This window comes from Sturnira hondurensis, unplaced genomic scaffold (genome assembly GCF_014824575.4).
Source record: "Sturnira hondurensis isolate 20B ecotype Veracruz unplaced genomic scaffold, ASM1482457v3 Scaffold0021555, whole genome shotgun sequence".
Lineage (NCBI taxonomy): Eukaryota > Metazoa > Chordata > Mammalia > Chiroptera > Phyllostomidae > Sturnira > Sturnira hondurensis.
The window spans coordinates 1663816-1676505 of record NW_028094186.1 but is presented as its reverse complement, the minus strand read 5'-3'; the positions used below and the strand labels follow the sequence as shown (position 1 = coordinate 1676505).

The 12690-nt window shown below is 45.3% G+C and overlaps 1 protein-coding gene across 2 annotated transcripts in view; it reads left to right on the top strand.

The window, feature by feature from the left end:
* MACO1 (macoilin 1) overlaps positions 1–12393 on the top strand; it is a 61212-nt gene extending 48819 nt beyond the window's left edge. Inside the window, exons 8-11 of one of the 2 annotated variants that reach the window (XM_037032699.1) lie at positions 1024–1206; positions 3609–3729; positions 6379–6553; positions 11249–12393. In XM_037032699.1, the coding sequence (XP_036888594.1) occupies positions 1024–1206; positions 3609–3729; positions 6379–6553; positions 11249–11451 (682 nt within the window). In that variant the 3' untranslated portion in view covers positions 11452–12393. The remainder of the gene's footprint in view (positions 1–1023; positions 1207–3608; positions 3730–6378; positions 6554–11248) is intronic. The other variant, XM_037032700.1, reaches the window with a different exon arrangement.
* Positions 12394–12690: the final 297 nt, after the last annotated feature.

The following is a 12690-nucleotide window of genomic DNA, read 5'->3' as shown; positions in this document are numbered from 1 at the left end:
TCTCTTTCTCCCTCCCTTCCCCTCTCTCTAAGAATAAATAAATTTAAAAGAAAGAGTAGTCCTTCAACACTTTTAAGGAATGTAACTCAAAAGTTAAAGCATTATAGGCAAATAACCTCCCCATTTCTTCTGACCCACATATGTGACGGCTCTAGCATTGATAGAGAACACTCACCCTTATTGATGCATTTAGATACACTCAACTTATATTGGCATGCTAAGCCGGGGGTGGTCCTAGGTAAAGAAGGTAATATGGCTGAAGTTCCTGTCTGAAATGAAGCATCCCATGACGCTAAGATCTGTTTTGGGATCCTCGGGAAAAGCGTCTCCCAGCCGGAAGGAAAAGGCTCCAGCCTGCCCGCACTCAGGCAGGGCAGGTCTTCCCCCGCCCGCCCTGAGCCTCAGTTTCGGTGAGGCCGCTTGCATTAGCTGCCCCTCGGTCAGACTGAAGTTCTTNCCGGGGGTGGTCCTGGGTAAAGAAGGTAATATGGCCGAAGTTCCTGTCTGAAATGAAGCATCCCATGACGCTAAGATCTGTTTTGGGATCCTCGGGAAAAGCGTCTCCCAGCCGGAAGGAAAAGGCTCCAGCCTGCCCACACTCAGGCAGGGCAGGTCTTCCCCCGCCCGCCCTGAGCCTCAGTTTCGGTGAGGCCGCTTGCATTAGCTGCCCCTCGGTCAGACTGAAGTTCTTCCAAGTGCTGCGGGGCACTTGGATTAGTTCTACAGTTATCTTTCCCTCTGAAGAAAATTGTTTTACCGTATTTTTTGAATTACCTTCTGTGGGGAGAACAAAAGCTAGGTCTGATTCTGAGTCTTGTATGGCAGCTTGCCTATTAATATTAAGAATTATTAAATAATAATGACAGTGTGTTTTCCCTGGGCACTCTGGTAGTTGATTTTTATGATTTGCTGTTCAAACTTCTTGTTTACTTTGGCCTTAAAATGATGAGGAGCCGCGTTTTCCAGGGTTTATAGTGGGTATTTGTAATTGTAAAACTCTGCGTGACGATCGTCTCCGTGTAGGTTACATAATGCTGTACAAGTGAAGCAAAAAGACAAGCAGAACATCAGCCAGTTGGAGAAAAAGCTAAAAGCTGAGCAGGAAGCCCGAAGCTTTGTAGAAAAGCAGTTAATGGAGGAGAAAAAACGGAAGAAGTTAGAAGAAGCTACTGCTGCCCGGGCTGTCGCATTTGCCGCTGCGTCTAGGTATGTACGGCCGTGTCACCTGAGTGCTTCATCTGTGGTTGGCTTTGCTCGGACCGAGACAGCCGTGGGAATTTGATGCCTCAGGCAGGATTGGAAATACAACAGTTGTACACAGATGGACTGCTTTTAAATAAGGTTTTATTAGCTGGTTTAAATTCCATCCATACAAGCTGCACTCTCTCATAACAGCTTCATCCTCAGTGACCTCATCTACACAGTGGCCTGAGGGAGTCACCGTGCTTCCCCTGCCTGGGTTTCCAGTCACTTTCTTTCAGACTGATAAATGCTAAACACTTCGAAAGAACCAATCCGGAATTTTATTTCCTTTATAGAAGTATCATTATTACTCCCTATAGTTAGATGTGTTTCTGGAGTTTTTATCTTAAAATGGACGAAAGGTAAGATCTTGGTTCCCCAAGTAGTATGCACTGACTTCTCATGTTTTTGTTGGCTATCAGCAAGCTGTCAAATGAGGTGGAAAAGGTGGGGCAAAAATGAGCCCTGGCTGGTGTGGCTCAGTGGATTGAGCACCAGCCTGTGAACCAGAAAGTCCCCAGTTCAATTCCCAGTCAGGGCACACGCCTGGGTTGCAGGCCAGGCCCCTGGTCAGGAACATGCAAGAGGCAACCATGTATCTCTCACACACTGATGTTTCTCTCCCTCCTTTTCTCCCTCTCTTCTGTTCTTTCTAAAAAAGGGAAATAAATAAAATCTTTTATTCTTTTATTTTTTTTAACATTTTTTATTGTTCAAATAAATAAAATCTTTAAAAAGATGTGTTTTAAAAATGAAACTTAAATCACTATTAGATATCATTGAATTTGTGGAGTGATGGAAATTAGGGACTGCTTCCCTGACCCAGTGAAGAGTATGCGGATACTCCAGAACCTGCTGTGTAACTGCCACCTGAATGTGGACAAGGGGGGAGAGAGATGAGAGCCTCTTGGTTTGTTTTTGGCTTTTACTTCACATTATCACTTTTTTCCTTTGTTTTCTTGACTAGTGAAGTCAGCTGCATAGTGGGGGTCAGTTATGGGTTTACAGATGCAGGGTGAGAGTAAATTATTATTTATTTCATTTTAAGTTTCTATCGTAATTTGCAGCTATGTGATAAAATTCTACTAGCATTCGTCCTTGGGTTTTGCTATTTTGTATTTGGTGTGTTAATAGCCTTCTGGGTTCTGGCATTTGCAGGATAATTGAGCAATCATTAGCTTGCTTTTAGGAAGTAATCTCAGGGAGAACTTTTCCTCCTGTGACCCTGTCTCGCCGCAGCAGACTCGGCACTAGAGCTCACGTGGCCCATCAGCATCTGTTCAGACCCTTTACTAGCACAAGACCCTTTACTACGCTGCCTCACCCTAACCCTAACTTAGTGGGGGTTTGGGGGTTTTGTTTGTTTGTTTAAAGATTTGTAAACCTCTCTGAAGCACTTATACTTGCAGTTTCCCCTGAACAACTATCTAGTATGGCCCATGCTGTCCTTAGTTCATCTCATACCTACACTTCTTTCAAAAACCCACTGAGGAGGATGGGACCGTTCCCATCTGTATGTGTAGTGCTTCTTATGCTTGAGAATCAGAAAACTGGTGTTAGTCTCTATCCTAAACCCTTTTTTGTTTCCAGTTAGGCCTATTCGTTTTGGTCTTATCCTTGGATAGTCCTTGTTTGCCATCACCGGTGTAGAGGTGGTTTTCATTCTTAAGTAAATCTCAAGGCATTAAGTCTCTCACTGGACTTCCATTTGGGGTAGGTAAGGACACCTACTTTCTCCATCAGGCGAGGCTGTCTGACATCTGAATAGGCCATCAGCTTTGGACTAGTCTTTGCCCTCATCCTTTGTGGTTTACCCTTATTAGAGCCTTGAGAAGCCACTCGGTGTCGCTCCCTTCTTGTTTTTTATTCCAGGTCTAGGGCAACTTCACGACTAAAGAAAGGTGAAAGTCCCAATTCTCAGTCCTTTAGAAGTGAAAAATTCTTTGGCTCACCGTCCCCTGCTGGGCATGTCTGTCTTTGTCCTGCTCAGTTTGTGTGCACGGTCTCAAGTCCTATGGCCCAGTGGGAACCGCAGTTCCGATCCCAGTTCTCTGACCTACCACGTCCGTGACACTGGGCTGGTATTGTATCTACGCAACCTCAGTTTTCTTACTCATAAATGGTATAGTATACCCTACCCCCATAAAGAAGGTAGGATGGGTAAAGCACCTAGCTTGGTGCCTGGCTCATATTAGATGCCCAGTTAACGATAATTATTTTAGAGAGTGTGTTGAAACTGTCAGACAGTAGAGAGAATGAGCTGACACCTGACTGACTCCGGGGTATAAGAGAGAGAGCAATCCTGCAATGTAAGTAAAACTGTAGTCTTTTAAGTGCCCTTATTTCCTTCTCTTCTTTTTCACAAGGGGAGAGTGCACCGAAACCTTACGGAATCGGATCAGGGAATTAGAAGCAGAGGGCAAGAAGCTCACGATGGACATGAAGGTGAAAGAAGACCAGATCAGAGAACTAGAACTGAAAGTTCAGGTGATGCGAGAACCAAAGACTTTCTTGCACTTGAATTCCTCTTCTGTGTTTGATTTGTGGTCTGTGATTTAATGTGGAGAGCGTGCCTTTTGATACAGGCAAATCCCATTGCATCTGAAAAAGTATGTGACAAAAGGAAGCTCTCATCTTGCCCAACTCATTCATATCATATTTAATTTAGCTAGATTCTAATGCAAGCCAGAAATGTTGATGGTCCCTTGATATGTTTTATGCCAGAATTTGATATAGATTCACTCTATTTTTTTAGGTTATAGGCTAGGCTAGTGTCTTCTGAAATCTATACATACCTCATTAGCCCTAACCCTCTGTTCATCGCCAGGGAATTGACCACTCCGGGTGGCTCTGAACCTTGCAGATTGCAGTTCTGAGCAGTGCACAGTGAGGGAAGCTGCCAGTAGGCATAGCCAGTCTGGGGCCATGTGTACCCCAGCCAAGTATTTGGCATTGGCTCTTCAGGGGAACCTTTAAACCTAATGTCATGCATCGTAAAATTACAGTAATTTGCCTCATGTGGAACTGGTACGAAATGACTGGCAGGTCAGTGGAGTGGAGAGGTGACCTAGACAGAAAACCTAGTGTGTCCAGGAAAGGTGGCATCAGAAATGGGTGGGAACAGTGAAGAAAAAATAATAAAATTAGAGGGTCATCTCATGTTACACAAAAAGAAGTTCCAGATGAAAAGTTGGGAAAAAAAGAAACATTTTGTTTTAAACTAGGTAAAAATATAGAAGAATTTCTTTGATCTTGAAACAGGGGAAGACTTTCTAAACAAATTAATGGACAGGGTGACAGAAGGAGGCCAAACTGTGGGCGGTGGGCACACAACGAAATATACAGATGGTGCATTGTAGTATGGAAACTTACACGGTCTTACTAACTACTGTCGCTCCACTGCATTTTTTTAAAGATTTAATTAAGTAATATGTTAGAGAGGGGAAGAGAGAGGTCACAAGAGAGGCAATCAATATGTGGTTGCCTCTCTTGTGACCCCTACTGGGGACCTGGCCCACAGCCCAGGCATGTGCCCTGACTGGGAATCGAACCAGCAACCCTTTGGTTCACAGGCGGGTAGTCAATCCACTAAGCCACACCACCAGGGTCCAATAAGTTTAATATAAAAAGTTAAATAGGTAAAAAATTTACACTGCAGTCATAATGGAAGAAATAACAAGGCGAAAAAATATAAATGAAAAAAGTCAATTGGACAAGGGTATAGATAGATACTGCAACAAATATAAACACAGAATTAATACTCTTAATATATAAATAACTCATAAAAATTGCTAAGCTCAAATATACAGAAAAATAGGCAAAGGATGCGAACAGGTAATTCCCAGGAGAAATATAAATGGCTGATAAGAACATACACGTATATCCTTATTACTCGTCAAAGACATAGGTTAAAACTGGGTATCATTTATCTACTGTGGAATTAGCAAAGAATTTTTCAATGATAATATCAACCTGAATAAGCCTGCAGTGAGACAGGCCTCATGCATCACTGATGAAAATGTAACTTTCTGGAAAGGATTATACTTTTTAAGTATTTCCCTTTTTAGGGCTCTAGCCTAAGGAAAGTATTGTAAAATCTCACTAATGATAGATGTATAGAGATGTTCATCATGGTAGTATATAAATGCCAAAAATTTGGAAACAGTCTTAACAAATGTGTGATTCGTTTAATAAATTATGGTACATATACACGTGGGAATATTATATAGCCATTAAAAATTACATTTTCAAAGAGCGTTTGAGATTGTATAGGTTTTTTAAAAACTATACAGCCCTGGCTGGTGTAGCTCAGTGGATTGAGCACGGGCTTGCAAACCAGAGGATCAAGGTTCAATTCCCAGTGAGGGCACATGCCTGGGTTGCAGGCCAGTTCCCAGCAGGGGACACAGGAGAGGCAACCACACATTGATGTTTCTCTCCCTCTCTCCTTCCCTTCCCCTCTAAAGATAAATAAATAAAATCTAAAAAAAAAACTATACAAAGATGTACATATACTGTAACTTCAGTTATGTTAAAAAATACACATGCTCAAAAGACTAAAAGAGTATATATAAAATTTTTCACAGTGTTGGGATTTTGGGTGATTTTCATTTTCTTTCTTGAACTACAATATATTTTAAAATTCTTTGTAGTAAGTCTGTATCCTCTCTTAAAATGAAGAAATTAAAATATCTATATACATATATTTACTAAGTGCATTACCAGATATTGTAAGTGGACTTATTCCGCAGTATGCCCTGTCAAAGTAATGAACATTTTTACAGTTTTTAGTGTGGGGTGAGAGTGCAGTTTTGGCAAATTTGACGACAGTATTAGAGCAACATTTGCAACTGGCAGCAAGGAAAATTAGCCTTGTAAGAAAGTGTTTCATGTGGAGACAGAAAAGCCCGATATAGGCCAATGTATCTACTAAAATGTCGTCATATATGCACATTACCATGTACATCCATTTTGTTCTCCCTCTAAGAGGTGAGGTCTAAACCCATAGAATACTAGCATTCTGCATTTTAGGGGCCAGGTCAATAATAGCAGGATTTTATTTGTGATTTCAGGCTAATTTGTAGACATCGATGCCAAAACTATCTTGTAACATTGCTGCTTTGATGATATTGATAGGAGCTTCGGAAGTATAAGGAAAATGAGAAGGACACGGAGGTGTTAATGTCAGCTCTCTCGGCCATGCAAGATAAAACACAGCACCTGGAGAACAGCCTGAGCGCAGAAACGAGAATCAAGCTGGACCTGTTCTCCGCACTAGGGGACGCAAAGCGGCAGCTCGAGATTGCCCAAGGTAGGAGAGCCGCAGGTCCCGGGTGAGGTGGTGCGTGCGCCTGAGAACGCTCAGAGGCACGGAGAGCTTTTCTCCTTCAGCGGTGGCGTGCCCAACATTGCCATTCAGGAGTCATCACATTAATTCATTCTCGCAGATGTATTTTGAAGTGAGAACATGTCGGGAGCAGGGCACACAAAGAGGAGTATGAGCTTCTGTGCTCAAGGAGATCATGGTGTTGTTGAAAAATTAGAGAACTGCAGAGTTACCCCGAGGTGCTGGTGGCCCCAGTAAGTGTAGGGTCCGTGGGAACATAGAGAAAGGCAGGGACAAAGCCAGTCTGGGAAGGCAGAGGGCTCAGGGAAGCTGATGTCCGAGCTGGGTCCTGAAAGATGAGCAAGGGTAGCCCAGTGAAGAAGGAGTTTAGCCGGGGAGAGAGCTAGAGAGGCATCTCAGCTAAAGCAGGTCGAGCAAGGCCAGGGAAGCTAGGAGGGCTGGACGCATTCAGAACGGCCACGGGCTCTGCTTGGCTGGCGCGAAGGTTGCGGACGAGGGACTGGCGGCGGGAGGGTCTGGAGAGCGGCCGTTCACTCGGCAGTTATTTACTGAGACCCACTGTATGCCGGGTGCTGTGACAATCCCTGAGGGACAGACAGCAACACGCAAATACGTGTCAGACGGTGACGATGCAGTGAAGAAGACAGAGCAGTGCCGAGGCGTCAGGGGTGTGTGTGGGCACAGGGGTGTGTGTGACGTGTGAACAGGAAGAGTCCTTTGAGGAGCTGGCCTTAGAGCAGAGACTGAAAGAAGAGAATGAGTGAGTCCTGTAAACCTCCGGGGGGACAGCACTGCAGGCAGAGAGGAAGCACGTGTGGTGGCCGTTGGGACGGCGGCCTGAGTAACGGGGAAGAGTGCGCAGCCTCAGAAGTAGCAGGGGCCACGTTCTGCCAGATTACGTAGCCCATAGAAAGGACTTTGGACTTGATTTTAAGTGACAGGGGACATTTTTAGAAGGCTTCTGAACAGAGGCATGACTTGAACTCTTGAAAAGAAATTTGGATTTTTGTCCCAGAAATTGATTAGCCACCAACAGATTACTAGAAAAGAAAATGTAAACAATTGACTCAGTAGAAAGGAAAGAATATTTGAACAAGTACGTATGAGTGCCCACGCTTACTCCCTGTAAAGCGTTGTACTAGAAGCTGGAGGGGAGGCAGGTGACCCAGATGCAGTCTAGGGCAGTGGGGCTCAGACTGTTTTGTTTGGCCTTAGGGAGTCCTTTATGCTCCTCAAATTAGTGAGTACACCAAGGAAGGTTTTTTTAAACTGGATTATATCTGTCAGTGATTTACCTATTAGAAATTAAAACTATAAACATTTACTTCTTGATTCATTTTAAAATAAAATAAACATATTACTCGTTGACGTATCTTTATGAAAAGTAACTATTTTTCCAAAAATTAATGAGAAAAGTAGTGTTGTTTTACATTTAGGGAATCTTTTTAGTTTCTGTCTTAATAAAAGTAGATCCATTCCCATCTCTGTTTCTACATCCAGTCTTCTGTACATCACTTGTCATGTTGGTTCTGGAAGATTTTTTTATGCCCACGAGGGAATGAGTGTGAAGAAGGCAAATAATGCGTTAGTATTATTGTGAAGATAGTTTGCACTCTGTGGCCCCTGTGAGAAGGCCAGCAAGCAGCAGGCCTGCGCCATTAGGTAGAAGCAGAGGGCTTGAAAGGCAGGAGGAGAGATGAGGGGTATCTTCAAGAGGGAGGGTCACTGAGTGGGCTTGGGAGGGTCATTCTGAGAGCAGAGAATGGCGGGGAGGAACCCTGTTAGCCCGAGGGAATAGCGTAAGGGAAGGGAGGTGCTGGGAATGCCCAGGGGAGCAGCCCGCTGACCACAAGCTGGGGGACCTGGAAGAAGAAAGTGGGAGATCAGGGGAGCAGGAACGAAGCCGTGCTAGAGAACCTGCTCCTCCATCCTCAGGAGGAAGGAGGGGCGCGCTCTGGCTGTTATTTTGGAAGTCATTTTCCAGTGTGAACGACGGATGTAAAAGATGGAGTGGAGGCAGAGAGGTCAGTTAGGAAGCTACCACTGTCTTCTAAGAGGTGGCGACTGGGGGGGAGGAGGATGGTCCACACGGGGGAGGGAGGGAGGGAGTTACTGGAACCAAGGAGGAAGAGCAGGACCTGTGTGTGAGGAATGAGGAGACAGCGTTGGGGGTTGCTTCTTGGACACCCAGGTAAAAAATGTTCACTCAGTGGGAATTTGGGGCCTAAAGCTCATATAGAGAGAGGACCAAAACCTGCGGGGTTGCGTGGGGGCGGGGGGTATAGTGAGAAGTGAGCGAAGCCATAGGAGTGGGTTGGGTGACCCAGATGGTAGAGCAAGAAGAGAAGGGAGTGAGAGTCGGGCCCACTCATCTGCGGACTCAGAGAAAGGCATTGAAATGGAAGGTTCCTGGAAACCCCGCTTTAAAGCCCAACTTCTGATCATACACTGTGGGGTTTTTTTGTTTTCTGTTTTGCCTACTTGGCTCAGCTCTCTGAGAACTGGCCATCTCTCTCTGCTGCTGCCTGTGTACTGGGATTTGCAAACTTGGAAGAGATTCCTCCCCTACCCCTTGCAGTGAAGCAGCACCTGGTCTCAGAGAAGCCAGGGGGAGCTCGGTTTATCAGCCCAGGAATTCCTGTAATGCAACAAAGAAGCAGAGAGAAATGTCCTTTTCAAAGCTCTGGCAGCGGCGTTTGCATATTACTGATTAAAGAAATCAAACTTAAATCTGCGTAAAAAAAAGATCCAGTGACTCATTTATCAGATGCCAGAAGGTATTCTATTCATCTGAGGCTTATTTGTTAAAAGGGAAGGAGGGTTTTGAGGCTCTCTCTTAAAGCTCAGAGAACATAAAAGAAGTCACAGGGAGCAGCAGGTCCTTTCTCGGGCTCTGTGCTGCTGCCTCCCTCAATCCTTCCCTTCTCTGTCATGCTCAGAATATTCTAATAAGCACCCAACTTTGTAATTCAAATCAAACCCATGTTGCTTTTCTCCTTTCTACTTTCTATGTCATTTGATTCATCCTGGTTCCGAAATGACTTTCATCTCTACTGCATCCTTTTTAAAAATACAGTACCGTGTTCAGTTACATTTTTAAATATATTACCGTCTTCCATAGGACTGGGATGCAATTCAAATTCAGCCTCTTTCTTTTCTGAGCATTTAAGTTTCTGAAGGCTATTCCTAAGTGTTCTTCCCTTAGGAGACCAGGGAGCTTCAAAGAATGATGGAAATTGCACGGGCTGTTTAAAAAATATATATTTTTAGAGAGAGGACAGGAACGAGAAAGAAAGGGAGAGAAACAATTCGTGTGTGGCTGCCTCTCACACACCCCCTACCGGGGACCTGGCCTGCAACCCAGGCAGGCGCCCTGACTGAGAATAGAAGAACCCGTGACCCTTTGGTTCACAGGCCGGCACTCAGTCCACGGAGGCACACCAGCCAGGGCGGAAGTTGCATGGGCTCTGGAACAGAGTGGTTGTAGGTTGAAATCCTACTCTACCTCTTAATGACAGAGTGACTTTGGGCAAGATGTGTAGCTCTCAGCGCCTCAGCTTTATCCTGGGCTGGGCATAGGGACGTAGTGATGCGGAAAAGAGTGGATGGTCTCTGCCCTCGTGGAGTTCGTGGTCCAGTGGAGAGAGGATGGACACAGATCACCTAAATCAGTTACAAGAGACAGACGAACGTGGGAGGCAGGAGTGCAGACAGTGGAGCCAGGCCGCAGAGATCTGAGCCCTGCCTCTGTTCACCTTCCTCTGTAAGGTGGGTGATGATAATAATTTCCAGCCGATAGGGTTGTTGTAGGAAATAAGTTTGTGTGTGGAGGTACTTACAGCAGTGTCTGCACATCCGTGTTAAACACTGTAACTGCCATCATCGTCACAAAGGGTGAAGTGACAGGGAAGAATCGGGATGTGCTGGGAGTGGGTAGGTCTGGTTTAAATGAAAGGATTAGAGAAAGCTCAGTGAGGAAGTAGACACAGAAACCACAAAGAGTTAACAGCAGAGAGAGAGCTGGAGAAGCCCAAAGGGGAAGCAGTCCTGAGGCGGCCGGAGGGGCTGGGGGAGAAGCTCATTGTAGTGCGGGAGAGCAGCCACGGGGTCCTCTGGTTTTCTATTAAGAGAAAGAACCTCCGGGCAAAGCGTGTGGTTGGGACTGATTCTGAGACCTCAGTTTTCTGTATTCCTTGGTCTGATGCTCAGAGATCGGCTGTCCTCCCAGGGAGGTATTTCGGCTTGAGAGGGAGAGCCTTAGTTCAAAGTCAGCAAGCTCTCACACTGTCGTTGGGGACCTGCCACGCTCAAACTGCTGGGCTCCTGGAAATGGGCCCCTTCGCTTAGTCACACCTACACAGAGTCCCTTTTTACCCATAAAGCATGGCCCTCGGGCCAGACCTGTTCTTGCACCACCCATGGGCTAAGAAGGGTCTTTACATTTTTCCATGGTTAAAAAAATAAAAATAAATAAAAAACATGACAAAGACAGTATGTGGCTCGCAACACCTAAAATATTTACTATTTGTCCCTTTACAGGAAAGTTCTCCACCCTCACGAACCATCAAAGTTGGAGTCACATCTACTTGGGATTGGCCCGAGGGGGCCTTGTATCGTTAGCTCTCCTTTCTCACTAATGGTGGGTCTTTGATCTTCCAGGACAAATTCTTCAGAAAGACCAGGAAATCAAGGACCTAAAACAGAAGATAGCCGAAGTCATGGCCGTCATGCCCAGCATAACATACAGTGCCGCCACCAGCCCCCTGAGCCCTGTCTCCCCCCACTACTCTTCCAAATTTGTGGAGACCAGCCCCTCTGGACTCGACCCCAATGCCTCTGTGTACCAGCCCCTGAAGAAGTGAGGCCGGCCGATGTGTTTTGCCCAACAATTTGGTGACCAGACGGCATTGCAGAGGGGCGTCTCTGGCAGTCAAGATAAAAAGTTTATACTGTATTTTGTGGGACTGTATATGTTGTTGTTTTTAAAAAGGGGGGGAAGATAACATCCAAGTCTGATTAGAACTGCCCATCACCAGTTTTTCTTGTAAATTTCTAGAAGACCTCACAGAACTTTGCAGTTTATTTTTCTCGGCCAATACATTAAAACCGTTCTTGGATTTCAAGTAGCCAATTTTGCCTTTTATGTATTCTTATAGTTTCCTCTTGAAGAAGGAAAAAAAGCAGGGTTTTTGCTTCTCAGTCCTCTATTTTTTTGTTTTGTTCCTTCATAAGCAAAACCTGCACATTGGATCCACATGGGGTGATAATAAAAATTTTAGTTCTCAGAGCGAAAGAACTAGTTAAATAACCTAACACAGTGTTGATCGTACAACCGAATCAAGAACACGATTCTTGATACCACAGCAAACAAACATTGATTACCCCTCTAAGGACCAAACAAGTTCAAGGGGCGGCACGTAAGCCGAGGGGAGAAACTCGGGCGAGGAGACAGTGTCGGGTTGTGTTTGAAATGCTCGTGTTCCCGCCGGGGAGTCGGGTCCTAGACAGTCGCTAGCAGCAGTCCTGTTCACAGTGCCTTGGGAAACGACATTTCAAGAGGAAACTTGCTGACGTTAGACTGTCCCCCTCTGTCACCATCTGTCTTCTGTCTGTCTCAAGCTCACTGCGGACCCCACTGCGAAACGGGTGGGTAGCCGGGCCGGTCGTTAGCACACGGCCGCTGCTTCTGTTTCTGTTCACAGCGAGCACGGCAGTGCCCTGGGCTGTCCGCACCTGGACGGGGCGGGGCGGGGTCTGTGTACGAGAGACTGCCATGACAGCTAATAAAAGCTGCAGTTCCAGGCTTTTTGTTTTCGTTTTGTTTCGTTTTCATTTCATGTAACTGTGCTTTCCACTCTTCATCATCTTGTGTTCGACAGTTTAGAAGGAACTTGACTATTCCTCAGCTCTTGTGCCAAGGGGTGTTTTTTTTTAAAAGTTTCAAACTCAAAACTCTGCACCAGGATTTCAGTTTCAAGTGTATATTATACATTGGTAGAAAAGTGTTTGCACTGGCAACTTTTGGAAGTGTTTAAGAATCGGGGTGGGGGTGGGGGGAGGGACTGGGAGAGGGAGGGACAAAGCAAAATTGTATTTGGCAA